The sequence below is a fragment of the Macaca nemestrina genome, chromosome X (assembly GCF_043159975.1).
Source record: "Macaca nemestrina isolate mMacNem1 chromosome X, mMacNem.hap1, whole genome shotgun sequence".
Taxonomy (NCBI): domain Eukaryota; kingdom Metazoa; phylum Chordata; class Mammalia; order Primates; family Cercopithecidae; genus Macaca; species Macaca nemestrina.
The window spans coordinates 10,754,473-10,769,931 of NC_092145.1; the positions used below are offsets into that span (position 1 = coordinate 10,754,473).

At 43.1% G+C, this 15,459-nt stretch overlaps 1 protein-coding gene across 1 annotated transcript; it reads right to left on the reverse strand.

The window, feature by feature from the left end:
• Positions 1-802: 802 nt before the first annotated feature.
• LOC105485079 (sperm protein associated with the nucleus on the X chromosome N2-like) lies at positions 803-10,214 on the reverse strand. Its single transcript, XM_071088717.1, has 2 exons — positions 10,028-10,214; positions 803-1,620 (listed from the first exon to the last, which is right to left on the reverse strand). Exons 1-2 carry the CDS (start codon positions 10,103-10,105, stop codon positions 883-885), a joined length of 816 nt encoding a protein of 271 aa, XP_070944818.1. The 5' UTR covers positions 10,106-10,214; the 3' UTR covers positions 803-882.
• Positions 10,215-15,459: the final 5,245 nt, after the last annotated feature.

A 15,459-nucleotide genomic window follows, 5' to 3' on the forward strand; every position in this document is an offset into this window, starting at 1 on the left:
TGGTTTTCCTTTCTCCTGTAAGAGACAGCGCTGAGTTCAGTATTGAATGATGAATTTCAGGAAATTATAATGCAAAATGGAAGTGTTATAAAGCTGATAATAGACACACTCTCCTAAAAATGATCTCACCACATCACACCTAACCCCTTCTCACCACCTTGCAGTTCTCGTTCCATGGAAAAAAGCTTCTCAAACTTAGTGTTTTACTTTCCTTTTTCCCAAGTCATGGCAATTTTGAATATTCACAATTGGCAGGTATCAACACATTTCTAAAGCATACTTATCTTGATTAAAGACTGTTGAGGTCATTGAAACAGTAACATAAATATTTAAGATGCATTGAAAATTTTGTTTTAAAATTGGCTTTTCAATCACTTCATTATAAGCAATGCTTTCCTGCTGTTTATTTACTTCTACATCTCCTATCTTCTTTTGTATTGTGCTTTGTATTTTAAAGAACATTTACTCTTTATAAAGCATATATTTCTAACCTTGGAAAATATAAAATGGAAAGGGGATGTGAATACCTTTGATATGTACATTCAGCAGAACAATGTGCTGCCGGGTACAGTTGCATGAACATATACACATCTCCGCTTTCTGTTACATAAAATTTTAAGCAGAAAATTTTCTTTAGGAATCAGTTATCCCCCAGGACTTATGTACAATGTCTGGCTAACTAACTGTCAACCTGTGGGTCTGTCCACCAACCCTACAGGACCTCATATCCCTCCCTTCTCAAATGCCTACTTCTTCCCTTCCCTTCCTCCCCACCATCAGAAAACAGACAGATACACAGTCATCAGCTTCTCAAACTTGATTTTATTGTAATCATCGCCATTGGTGGTGAGGATTTGTCCAATGTGGTTTCTCCATGTTTGACTAGTTCTCCTCACCCTCCTGTGAAGATCCTTCAGATAAGCCTGGGTCTTCGTCCTCCATTGAATATCCTTCAGCTGAGTCTAGGTCTTTATCCTCCTGTGAAGATCCTTCAGATGGGTCTAGGTCTTCATCCTCCTGTGAATATCCTTCATATAAGCCTAGGTCTTCATACTCTTGTGAAAATCCTTCAGGTAAGTCTAGGTCTTCATCCTCCTGTGAATATCCTTCAGCTGAGTCTAGGTCTTCATCCTCATGTGAAGATCTTTCAGATAAGTCTAGGTCTTCGTCCTCTTGTGCAGATCCTTCAGATAAACCTAGGTCTTCATCCTCCTGTGAAGATCCTTCGGGTAAGTCTAGGTCTTCATCCTCCTCTGAAGATCCTTCAAGTAAGTCTAGTTCCTCATCCTGCTTTGAAGATCCTTCAGGTAAGTCTAGGTCTTCATCCTCCTGTGAAGATCCTTCAAGTAATTCTAGTTCCTCATCCTGCTTTGAAAATTCTTCAGATGAATCTAGGTCTTCATCCTCCTGTGAAGATCCTTCAGCTGAGTCTAGGCCTTCGTCCTCCTCCTCTTGGACTGGATTGATGGAGTTCTCTCGGGACTGGTCATTCTCCAGTTGATTTGAATTTATTTTCTTAACCTTCCTGTAGCAAAACACTAATACTGTTGGGTATTCTGATGTTTTCATCTTTTTCAAACTCGGTTCAGGGGCTAAGTCCCTGTTTGGTGTCTCCTGCATCTGTTAAGAAAACAGGGAGAGGCCAGAAAGACATTATTTTGGGTGAATAGGATAGAGACTGGATAGCAAGGGGGGCTTTATGAGAAGGAATGCAGGTTGAAGAAGGGGTTTGTGCCAGAGAAGAACAAGGTGGAATCATAGGGTAGGGATCTATGGGGAAGAAGAAAAGGAGCATGGGTAGGGTCACCTGTTAGTCCAAACTGCACCATTTTGTAAGCTCCCTGATATTTTGCAGACCTTGGTCAAAGTGAAACATTCCATGGGGGTTCAGGCCGGGAGAAACATCCTGCTTAACCACCTGACCACAAGGAGGACAAAGGCTCAACTAAAGAAACATCCCTATCATATCTTGCTTGGCAAAGTTCTAAGGAACACCACAATGATATTCCACCGGAAAAAGGGCCACACCACCTGATCATAAGAACATCTTATCAATATCCTGCCGGGCAGCAAGCCATACTGCCCAGATCCCTCCCACCCATACCTGTAAGGACCCCAGGCGGTAAGCAGTGGTGGGATCTGGCATGAAGCTGGTCCCCCACTTCCACAGTTGTCTGCAATATTCCTGTCCTGTTGTTTGGGCTGCCCCCTCTCTGTGTGCCTCTCTGTGTGTCTTTCTTTCATCCCCACCTTCTCTTCAAAACCTAACATTTTGGTGTCAAAACCTGGAATGGTGATTGGGTTCTAATGGGTAAGTTTTCTTTTGCAACCGGGAAAGCAGCAAGCAGCACAAACAAGACTGGGGCCTGCTTCCAGATCCTGAGTGATCTCCCTGTTCCTAGTCCGGTTCCCCTTATTCTCTAGTCGTCTCGAGCCTTGGGCTAACCTCCAGATATTGATCAAACTCTCCAGCTTTTTTTTCCCCCTTCCTTCCCCTTTCTGGGCAGCTGCAACAAGGATCACCCCCATTGCTGGACATCACATCCAACACTGAGCTTCAATTAGTGGGTGAGTGTCCCTCTTCCTCCTTTCTGGATTCCTCTCTATTTCTGCCTGTTCTCCAAAAAAAATCAAGTGCTGGGTGAGAGTTCTCCCCAGTCACCAGGTGACTACAGCCTCCCTTTTCAGGGGACAGCCTCAGAACGCTTGCCACTCTGGCCGCTCCGGCCTCTGGGGAGCATAAATAGTACGGGGCTGCCCCGACTCTCCAGGTCCCTTCTCCCAGGAGGAATCAAGTACTCACTTTCCTCTGGGGTATTCACTTCTCTCTGGAGTGCTCACTCCCCGCTGGGGTATTCACTGCCTTCCAGGGTACTCACTTTCCTCAGGGGTATTCACTCCTATCCAGAGTATACACTCCCCTCTTCCATAAAACAGAACATTCAACTTCCAAATTCAACATAATCTAAAAAACTTTCTCCAACACAATGGTAAATGATCTGAAGTGCTTTGCTTATCTTCTTTCATGCCTCACTCTCTCTCTCTGCCAATCTTATTCACCTTTTCAAATATTCCTCCTCAAGGAGAAACCCCCCAAAATGCCTCCTCCTACAGACAAGGCTTCCTCCTCTGAATTTCAACCTGGCCAACACACCCTTTCCTCTGCCTCCTGCCCACCACCAATCCCTCCACTTTCTCCTTCGGATCCGGCTCCTCCACCCCCTTATTGTCGCCCTCCATTTCCCTTCCTTCTCCACCTCAAACCAGGTCTCACGCCCAGCCCTCTTTTGCCGAAAACCAGGCACGTGTCCAAAGGTCTTCCAAAATCCTTCCCTTGCAGGAGGTCGCGAGGGCTGAAGGCATAATCTGAATTCAAGTTCCCTTCTCTCTAGCTGACTTCTCCCATAGTGAAAAGAGACTTGACACCTATTCAATGGATCCTACCTCCTTCCACAAGGAATTTCTCTACTTCTCTAAGTCTTATGGCCTTACCTGCCATGACATATATGTCATCCTCTCCTCTACCCTCACCTTGGAGGACAGGGAACACATCTTTATTGGCACCCAGGCCCATGAGAACACCCTCCACCAACAAGATGCTTCTCATAACCCAATAGGAACCGTAGCTGTCCCCAGAACTGACCCCACTTGGAATTTTCAGGCGACTTCCATAGACAGACAGAAACCGGGCCATACGATATCATGCCTTCTAGCTGGCATAAATAAAGCTGCCCCTGCTCCTTTCATCTCCCGCCTTTCAAAGGTCACAACTAAATAGACCACCTTAAGCCCTAATACCAATAAGGGCAAAATCGACCTCCATTTACACTTTATCTCCCGGTCAGCCCCAGACATTTGAAAGAAACTTTAAAAACTGGAGGATGGCCCTCAAACCTCCCAAAGAGACTTAATCAAAGTGGCCTTTAAGGTCTTTAAGAATAGAGAGGAAGAACTAAAAACCCCAAACCTAAAAAAGGACCAGGCTAAATACCACATGCTGATAGCTGCCACTCAACAGGGTTCCCAAGGCATACAGAATTCTTCAACTTGGCAACGGTCAACTCCAGGAGCCTGTTGTAAGTGCGTCCAACATGGACACTGGGAAAAAGTCTACCCAATCCCAGGACACTCTGGAAACCTTGTCCCATCTGTGGTATCAAGCAACACTGGAAGTCAGACTGTGCTCAGTAAAACTCTTCATCCTGCTTCACCACCTGTACCTGAAGTCTGATGGGGCCTGGAGTCCACCGCCCCCACCGCCATCACCACCACAGAACCCAGGGTAATGCTATCAGTCTCTGGTAAGCCCATGTCTTTCCTATTGGATACTCAATAGGACAACTAGTTACTCAGTTTTACCAGAATATTCTGGACCCTTTTTCAGTTCTTCGATCTCTGTTGTGAGAATCAATGGAATCGCCTCTAGGCACAAACAGACTGGTCCTTTAATTAATTAATTGATTAATTTATTTATTTTGAGACAGAGTTTCGCTCTGTCGCCCAGGCTGGAGTGCAGTGGCGCGATCTCTGCTCACTGCTAGCTCTGCCTCCCAGGTTCACACCATTCTCCTGCCTCAGCCTCCCAAGTAGCTGGGACTACAGGCGCCCGCCACCATGCCTGGCTAATTTTTTTTTTTTTTTTTTTTTGTATTTTTAGTAGAGATGGGGTTTCAACATGTTAGCCAGAATGGTCTCAATCTCCTGACGTCATGATCTGCCCACCTCAGCCTCCCAAAGTGCTGGGTTTACAGGTGTGAGCCACCGCGCCCAGCCCCCAGACTGGTCCTTTATTATACGACCTATTCAACACCCCTCTTCACCCACTGTTTCCTGGTTATTCCTCAATCCCCTACATGTATCTTGGGGTGGGACATATTAAGTCAATCCCAGGTCTCCATGCAATGTGGCTCCTACAATTCTACAACTTTTATTTTACTCTGACACCCAAATGCTTCCCTCTTCTCCCACTCATCCTCATTATCTACCCTGTTACCTTCTGTTAATTCTGAAGTTTGGAATGTTTCTAAACCCACAATAGCCACACATCACATCCCAGTTAAAATAACTCTTCAAAACCCCTCCATTTTCCTTCATCAGTCTTAACATATCCTTAATCCAGCCTTGCTTAGGGGCCTAAAACCTATTATCTGTAAATTTTGCAAGCTCAAATTCTCAAGCCTGTCAACTCTCACCACAACACCCCTTTTCTGGCTTTCCAAAAGACAGACAAGACTTACTCCTTTGTCCAGGATCTCCAAGTTGTTAACCAGGCAGTGGTACCAATCCATCTGGTGGTCTGCAACCCATATACTCTACTCTCCCATATTCCTACATCTACCACACACTCCTCTGTGTTGGAGCTAAAAGATGCCTATTTCACTATTCCCTTAAACCCAGCTTACCAAAGTCTCTTTGTTTTAACTTAGTCAAATCCTAGTACTCACATGTCCACCCAACTAACATGGATTATACTCCCACAGGGGTTCCGGGATAGCCCCCACCTATTCAGACAGGCCCTCATCAAGGACCTAGCTGAACTTCCTGTTTTTCCTAGTGCCCTCCTCCGATACGTCAATGACCTCCTTCTCTGTAGCCCCTTCCTTAACCTGTCCATTCAACACACCACTCAGGTTTTAAACTTCCTCCATAATCGAGGATATTGGGCCTAACCCACAAAATCTCAGGTAGCACAAACATGGGTTTGTCCTAACCCCTAATTCTCGAACCATCCCAACCCAACGAAAGGAGCTAATTTGGGACATGCCCCTTCCCCACACAAAAAAAAGGACCTCCCCTCCTTCTTGGGCCTTGTGGGATACTTCTGGCTGTGAATTCCCAACTTTGACTTGCTGGCCAAGGCGCTCTACATAGCCTCTCATGGGCTTATCCTAAAACCCCCAAACCCAGCTTATCCCATAAATTCCCACAAAAACAAAACAAAACTAAACTACACTAAAAAATGCCCTTTTAATTGCACTGGCACTGGGACTGCCCAATCTCAAGCCCTGTACTTTGTATGTATATTCCGACCAAGGCCTTGCTCTTGGACTACTTTGCCAAACATACGGCGACGCCGCACGAGCCATTGCACATCTCTCAAAACAACTGGACTCTGTCATCCAAGGCTGGTCACTCAGACTAAAAATCTTGGGTGTGGCCACATCGCTGGCCTTAGAGGCACGGAAACTCCCTCTCTACCAACACATTACTATTGCATCTTCCCATTACCCACAGGACCTCATAAACCATCAATTTCTTCTATCCCTCCCACCATCCCACTTTCAGCAGGTACATGCCTTATTCATAGGTAACCCTCTGATCACCTTCCAGAGATATAAAACTCTCAACTCAGCCACCCTCCTTCCTGTAAGCACTTCTGACTCTAAGCTCTCTCTCTCCTGTCTGGACCTCTTAGACTCCCTCTCCTCCCACTTCGAACACATTTCAGGTGCCCTTTTGCAGGGAACACATACCTGGTTAATTAATGGAAGCTCTTTTAGGGACCCATGTCCAGCAGCTGGCTATGCCATCATTGCTGAAAATAAACTCCTAGAATCCAGTGCTCTCCCACCCCATGCTACCTCTCAACAGGCAAAGCTAGTTGCCCTAGCCAGGGCCCTCACCCTAGCAAAGGCAAAGAGGGTCAACATTTACACCAATTCCAAATATGCATACCATGTCCTACACTCTCATGCCTTAATCTGGCAGGAACAGGGTTTCCTAACTACAAAGGAACCCCCATAAGAAATGGCAAACTTATACATAAGCTGCTGGGGGTGGATAAACTACCTCTGATGGCCACCATTATCCATTGCAAGGGACACCGGAAGGCTACGGATGCCATAACCGAGAATTCAGCAGCCTGGCAGGCAGCCCTTAAAACCCCATCGTTATTGCTCATTTTTCCCAGCATACACCCCGTATATACCCAGGAGGAACAAATCCCAATTGCCAGGGCTGGTGTCATTCAGGAAAAAATGGTTCTAGCTCAATGATAAAGTGTCTTGCCCAAGTTGAAAAAACCTTCTGTACTTTTATATGTGCACAACCATTTCCATGCTGGTTACTGCCCCTACTCCAGCTTTTAAAAACTTATATACATTCTTCCACCATAGCTGTCCATCTCAAACATATTACTAAGGCATGCTCCCTTTGCACTCAAACTTCCCCTCAGGAAGCTATCAAACCACCTCCTTTCCAACCACAAGGCCTGAGGACACTTACCAGGGCAGGACTAGCAAATCAACATCACTCACATGCCCCCCATAAAATGATTCCTCTACATTCTGACAATAGTAGATACATTTTTCTGGATGGATAAAAGCTTTTCCTACCACCACCAAAAAGGCACACACCATCGCTTCTATTCTCTCCACTCATATTATCCACCGGTTTAAACTCCCGTTTTGCATCCAATCAGACAATGGGCCAATTTGTTTCACAGTTTAACCAACAGCTGATAAAGGCTCTAAACATTAAATAGGCTTTGCATATTCCTTACCACTCCCAATCTTCAGGAAAAATTGTATAAAAAACAACTAACCAAACTCTCCCTAAAGGTTAAAATGGCCTGGACTTCACTTCTCCCACTGTTCCTCATGCGTTTATGAGTCATTTCCCAAAAGCCCCTCAGTGTACGCCCATTTAAGCTCATGTACAAATGCCCCTTTATCCTCCAGGATCTCCCTGTATTCTCTCCCCCTTCTATATGGAATACTTGGCCGGCGTTACACCTCACCCAACACCTAATGAGACAGTATGCAAATGCTTACTGACCCAGCCTAAACGTCCATCCTGAAAACACTCCTCCCTGTCCCTACAACCAGGGGACTGGGTCTGAATCACAGACTCCTCCTCCTCCCCTCTCCAACCTATGTGGATGGGTCCTCACCAGGTTATCCTAACTACTCTGACTGGGGCAAAGCTAACATCCTTTCCACACTGAATGCACCATTCCAAACTAAAAAGAGCACCAGATCCACATGTAGAAATTTGCTCACCCCCAAATTATTCTCCTTCCCTTACAGGACCAACCTCACTGTACTTAACAAGAATTCCAGAAGTTGCCAGTACAAATGCCCTAGTCCATAACACTCTCCGTCGCCAATTTCCAATATTTTACCTCCTACTTTATTTCAGATCTTTCCTGGTTTCCCTTCCCCATGTCCCTGAATAGTCCTGCCAGTTTCTCACACTAATGCAGGAGGTAAGACTGCAGGGCACCTTCCAAAATTTCACTCCTACTCAAATCTCCTTTTTCTCCTTTGTCCTCTTTGTCTGTGGGATATTCTAAGTGCCCACCCTGAATGTCTAACAATTGAGCCCCCTTCATCAGCCTCACACATTGCCCGTTAAATCAGTCACACTCCCCTTTTACTTCCAACTGTTAAACTTGTTTGTCCACACAAATCCATTAGTTCACAGCGCTTCCTGTCAACCTGGCCACATAAACCTGGTCCAAAATAAACCTTCATCTCACCCAATTGACCAATTCATTCCCCAACCTGTTTATAATCTTGCTCGGCTAAACACCTTTTCCCCCCAATCCATCAAATCCACCCACACTGTCACACACAGGGCTGTCACCCTCCTACGCCTCATAGCCTCTTAACTGAAGATGTTACCAGTCAGATTTCATAAAACACCTCCTACCAACCCCTCCCACACCTCCTACCAACCCCTCCCCTCTCTGACGGCGCCGCTCTCCATGTATCCAACTCAAAGGTGCTCCCTGGAAAAAATCCACAAACAATTCCCTCAACTGCAACCTGTATCCTTCTGCCCCGTCAGGACCACAGTGGCTAATAGTTACAAAAACCCATTTCTCCCTCTCTCTCCAAAACCACACAGCCTTCACCTCCTCCCCCACCACCATTTCCTATCAGGCCCTCAGAGGGGCTACCCTTGCTGGCAGCTATTCAACTTGGAAAAATATAAAAGTTAAAACAAAGGGTTTGTGCAGAATTCAACCACCACCTTCTCATGGCTTGCCACCATAACCTACAACTTTTGTCTGTCCACCCCCAGTGTCTTCTTCCTTTATGGCACAAACTCTTATCTCTGCCTACTGGCCAATTGGTCAGGAACATGCACCCTGGTGTTTCAGTCTAGACCTTAACATTTTGCCTAACAAGCAGACCATCCAGGTTCCTTTAGTAGCTTCTGTCTCATCTTCCTCCACACACACTAAGCAGGCTCTACATCTCATTCTAGTGTTAGCAGAACTAAACATCTCTGCTGCACTCAGCACTGGGATAGCAGGTGGCCCCTTTCTTAGGGCCCTTAATCTTCCTCCTCCTGATACTACAATTGGCCCATGTATACTCACCTTCATATCCTGCTTTATCTCCCGAAGGCCAAACTCCCTCGTCCACACAGCCACCCTGCAACACATGGATACCATCCTTCTCCTCTGCCAAGTCCAGTACCAGTGCCTCCAGGAATACCACTCTGAAGTCCAACACCCACTGCTTCAAAACCCAAACCCTGATTACAGCTCCCCTATTCAGCAGGAGGCAGCCAGATACTCAACAACGACCCTCTTCCTTTTATACTAAAGTAGAAGGCAAGAATGTGAGTCCAAACCACCATTTAGTAAGCCCCCTGCTATTTTGCAGACCTTGGTCAAAGTGAAACATTCCATGGGGGTTCGGGCTGGGAGAAAAATCTTGCCTAATCATTGTAACACAAGGCGGACAAAGGCCCAACTAAAGAAATTTTCCTATCATATCTTGCTGGGCAAAGTTCCAAGACACACCACAATGACATCCCACTGGAAAAAGGACCAAACAGCCTGATCATAAAACCATCTTATCAATATCCTGCCAGGCAGGAAGCCATACTGCCCAGGCCCCTCCCACCTATACCTACAAGCACCCCAGCCTGTAAGCAACGGTGGGCTCTGGCATTAAGCGGGTCCCCCACTTCCACAGGTGTCTGCAGTATTCCTGTGTTGCTGTTTGAGCCACCCCCTCTCAGTGTGTCTTTCTTTCACCCTCACCTTCCCTTCAAAACCTAACAATCTTACCTCATCATTTTTTTTGTTGTTGGATTCACAGGGGCTCTTTCTCTTCTCCCCATTGGTGCTTGAAGTTGGCTGTTCCATGATTGTGGTTGGTTGTAGAATGTCTATAGTAGGCTCTTGTAGAGTCCAGACTTCCACAGCTATGTTGAAGCTTCCCAGGGGAATGTCCCAGAGCTCTTGCCCTCCCTATATATACCCTCCTGGTGACAAGGCAAAGCCACACCCTTGAGCTTTGTTTGATCATACAGGCAGCGTCCCAGCCAATGGCAGTCCTAGGGTGGCTTTGGCATCACAAAGCACCACTGCTGCCCACTCCCTGGGCTTGCGGGGGAGGGGAAAGGGGTGTAGAGGAAACCAAATGCTGTTGTTGTTTCGGCATCCCCTGAAGACGATGCATCCCAAACGGATCTGCCGCCGCTCCTCATTTCTCCATGTTTAATGTTCATGGTTCACATGGAAGCGAGAGGATGGTTCCTTCAAGCCCTTCCCCACAGCCATTCCTAGTAAGTGATTCATTCTTTTGTCTTCCAGCACCCACCATGCCCTAGTATTTTACATGTCTCACCTCAAATCCCTCCAAGCTAGTGTGGCTACATTTAGTTATTAATTACTAGTTACATTTAATTATTATTAATTAATAATAATAATAAATTATCCCATTTCCCTCCTATAGTTCCTTCATATACACCTTGAAGACCATTTACTTTTAGGCTACTGCCAGGCAAATTTCAACCCATGTTCTTTTGCGCAATGTCCATGTAGAATCTGAAACAATGGCCTTCAGTCTGTCAGAACTTTAGTGAATAAACATTCTTTACCATGTATCCTAGTCTTGTTTCAAATGAGGGGTGTATGTTCATAGTAAATATAGTCTCTCAACATGAATTCTGCCAGTATGTGGGTGGGGGAAGGAGTGGATATTGAAGTGCTGGAAGTTGTTCTCAGTGTTTACATTCAGGATACTACAATCTAAGACCAACATGTGCACCAGTGTGGGCGTAGTTAAGCTTTGTACTGGAGGTCGTGTCCAGTGCCAAAAAAAAAAAAAAAGCATTCAGATTGGAAGGGAGAAGTAAAAGGATCTTTTGTCAAAGACTACCTGAGAGTATATGTAGAAAAGCCAATCTAAAAAAATGCTTCTACAATAATTGAGGTTAGCAACATTGCAGAGTGAGAGATCAACATATACATCAATTGTATGTTTATATATTAAAAGTTATATATTAGAAGAGACAGTGTTTCAGCCAGTGGTAGTCCTAGGGTGGACTGGAAGTTAATTTCAACAACTGAAAGTTGAAACTAAGAACAATTGCAATTTAAAATATCACTAAAAATAGTAAGGCTCAGGGACAAATCTGAACAAAGATGTAAATGACTTGTACGCTGAAAACTACAAAAAAATTGCAAAGATAAATTAATGGCATAGAAAAATTAAAATATATTCTTTGATTTTTGGTTAGATGATTAATATTGTAAGATGGCAGTTATTTCCAAATTCATCTACAGTTTCAACTTAATTCTAACCAAAATTCTAAAATAGCTTTTTAATAGAAATTGACAAGATAATTACAACATTCATATGGAAATGTAATGTGCCTAGAATAGCCAAAAGACAAGTGTTGAATCTTAAAAAGCTCTGGATTGTATCAATGTCAGTGTTCTAGTTTTGATAGTGTAATGTGGTAGTGTACTGAAGAGTGTACTATTGGGAGAGACTGGTTGAAAGGTACATAAGGACTCCATGTATATATCTTTGAAACTTCTAATGAACTTATAATTGTTTCAAAATAAAAAGCTAAAGATATTTTAAAAGACAATCAGAGAGAGGACCAAATATAGAGAAGGCGTGGCCCTAGGTTCCTCCCACAGGTTGACACTTGTCTCATCCTCTATAGGAAATAACAAAACTTGATAATGGAAAATAAATTTAAAAAACAAAACACAAGAGAAACAGACCCTGGAATTTTGTTTCAGTGTTCATCAAGGTCACATATCTTTACTTCATACACCATAAAATCAAGAGAGGCCTAGCAAAATACGCTGCTGACCTCCAGACACAACCAATTTATTGCATTTCCGTAACGGTCATCTAAACACAAATGAACCAAAAGAAGATTGGTATTAACGTACATAATTTTTTTAGCAAACCTCAGATGTTGTCAAGAGTTCAACAGTTCCATGTATTAAATGCTCACAAGCTAACTTCAAATAATTTTTTGTACTCTTGTCTGCAATTAACAGTGAGAATAACACCCTGTCATGTCATGTTATAGAAAAAACAAAACAAAACAAAACACCAAAAGGCCACATCAAATAGAGTAGGTCAGAAACTGATTACAATTGCTGAAAATAACAGCTTTCCATTACTTTATTACCTTTTAAAATTGTTTTCTGAATTTGTTTACCAAAAAATGTTTTGATGGGTATATCACTATCCAAGGAAAATTAATCCAAATGTTAGGAAAACATTTAGTGCATATTTCTATTGGAAGATTACAACTGACTTTATAAAATAATTCCTATTTATCCTATTGAAAACCTTAGTGATTATGTTTTCAAGCAAAATGAATAATAAAAATGTAAAGGTCATCAGTGTACAATGAGTTCATTGTATTGAACTTTTTATTTCTGATGTGTTCAGTTTTCAAGAGTATTCTTCTTTATCATATCAGGTTGTGGAACATACTCAAAGTGACTCTCCCATGTCACACTGTAAATCAGAGATGCAACTAGGACAAGAAGCAGGGGAGTCCTGGGTACCCTTTTACTTCTTGTTTTTGGGCCTTTGTACAAGTGATATTATAAACTGACACTACTTTAGTTATAATAATAACCCTCAGCTACATTTTTTAATAATTTTTTTTCACAATTTTTAGCTGTCTAAGGCAGGTTTAAACACCACATAAAGTACCAGATATAGGATAGGATCTGCTTGGGATTTGCCCCAATCTGTGGCCACAAAGAGCAAGCAATTAGAGGCCAACCATATGTTTTCCTCTGGAGCACAGATGGGTGAGGAGCAATCAACGAGAAAGAGCTGAGTATGGAAGAGGGATACAACCTGCTACTGGCTTCGCATGTGACTGAATGAGTGGCTTTGAAAAATACCAGCACCATTACCTCCACTGCAACTACTACTACCTCTACGCTACTACTAATATTACTACAAGCAATAGATTCCATACACCAAAAACTTACTATATGCCAGTCTCTGTTCTAAGCATATGGTTTCAAAGTCAAATAGGAAACAGATGGTGCATCCAAAATGGAGTAATTTGACCAATATTTATCTACAAAGAAACCATTTACAAACAAGTGGATGCAGGGAGACCATCAGAGAAAGTGCTTGTTGCAGCTGACATCACTACAGACCCAGAGGAATGAGAGCAGGGAGGAAGTGGTTACTAGAACCAGAAATGATCAATAGTCATGAGGAAATAGATATATTGAGAAGAACAGTGACCTCTAATGAGATTTATCCAGCCCGAGATGACTCACAGGGATGGAGCCAGGAGAATAAGTCCACAGCCCTCACTCCCCTTCCTTCCTTCCACCTCTGACTGTCCTTGGAGCTCCCCATTAGCCAAACCCAGTGGACATCAGAGTCCAGGAGCCCATTGAGAGAATCCTTTCTAAATAGCCTCCTAGGACAGAGCAGGTGAAGAAGGGTGGTGAGTGAATCTGGAAAAGCAGAGGGAAGATGTTTAGCCGAGGTGCAATACTCACAACAGTCCCAGGAGGTAGATATCATCATGGGGGTCTGATTTACTGGAGAGGAAATTGAGGCCCAGGGAAGCTCAGTAACTCAGTAATTGTAAAACAGTGTTCAAACCTAGTTCAATCTGCCCTAAATCTCATATTCTTTCTGGGACTCTGGGTAAATTGCATACCTTCTGTAGGCTTCAGATCCCTCAGCTGTAGAATGAGTAAATTGGAACAACCAATGTCATTTAAAAAAATTATGCTATGATTCTGTAATCCTCACCTTTAAAGATACTATCATTCCTTTAAACTTTAGACAATATTATGATTCAAGCCAATCAGACTTACAACTCCACAGTGTAAAACTATGTGTGGTGGGCCTGTACTACCTTGAACTACCGTGGTTCCTCCTTCTGATTCCATTACCACTGGGAGAATACGAGTGTGGTGGGGCTATCCTGCCTTGAACTACCATGGTTCTTCCTTCTGATTCTATTACCACTGGGAAAATACTAGCACCTGAGAACAAAGCTGTTGGTTTAAGATGGGGTATTAGCCCAGAAATAGGATTCTTTAGACAGAAATAAGCTACGAAACAAAGACCAGCAAGTCTCTCAGCAACTCTAAAGAGGGACCACATTCTATCTCAAGCACTGGGATAGTCGTAGGGATATAAAGACCATGGTCTTCATTCTGTGCTCTTTGAAGAAAATTGTTCTACATGCCAACCCAAAACTATATTCCATATCTGGCATATTGAAAAAGTATTCTGAAGTAATCTCCAGCCTGACAGAAAATAAAACTGACTCCTGAAAATCAAACATTTTGAGTAGACAGAAATTGTCTACAGTGCTCAACATTTTAACTTTTTGTCTTTTTAATTTTTATTTTTAATTTTTGTGAGTACATAGTAGGTGCATATATTTATGGGGTACATGAGGTGTTTTGATACATGCATGCAATAAAGAATAATCCCGACATGAATTTATCCTTTATGTTACAAACAAACGAATAATATTCTTTTGGTTATTTTGAAATGTACAATTAAGTTACTATTGGCTGCAGTCACTCTGTCGTATTATCAAATAGTATGTCTTACTCACTCTTTCTATTTTTATACTCATAACTTTCTCCACCTTTCCCCCAACCCCTAAATACAGATTGCATCTTCTGGTCACCATCCTACTACTCTCTATGTACATTAGGTCAAATTGTTTTGTTATTTAGATCCTCCAAATAAATGCCAACATGTAATGCTTGTCTTTCTGTGCCTGGCTTGTTTCACTAAGCCTGATGATCTCCAGTCCCATCTATGTGGTTGCAAATGACAGGATCTCATTCTTTTTATGGCTGTATAGTACTCCACTGTGTATATGTACCCCATTTTTTCTTCATTTATCTATTGGTGGACATTTAGGCTGCTTCCAACTCTTAGCTATTGTGAACAGTGCTGCAACAAACATGAGAGTACAGATATGTTTTCAACATAATGAATTCCTTTCTTTTTGGTATATACCCAACAGTAGGTGTGTTGGATCACATGGTAGCTCTATTTAGGTTTTTGAGGAACCTTCAAACTATGGTTGTATTAATTTATATTCCCACCAACAGTGTAGAAGAGTTGTATTTTCTCAACATCCTCGCCAGCATTTGTTATTGCCTGTCTTTTGAATAAAAGCCATTTTAAATGGGATGAGATGATATCTCATTGTACTTTATATTTGCATTTCCCT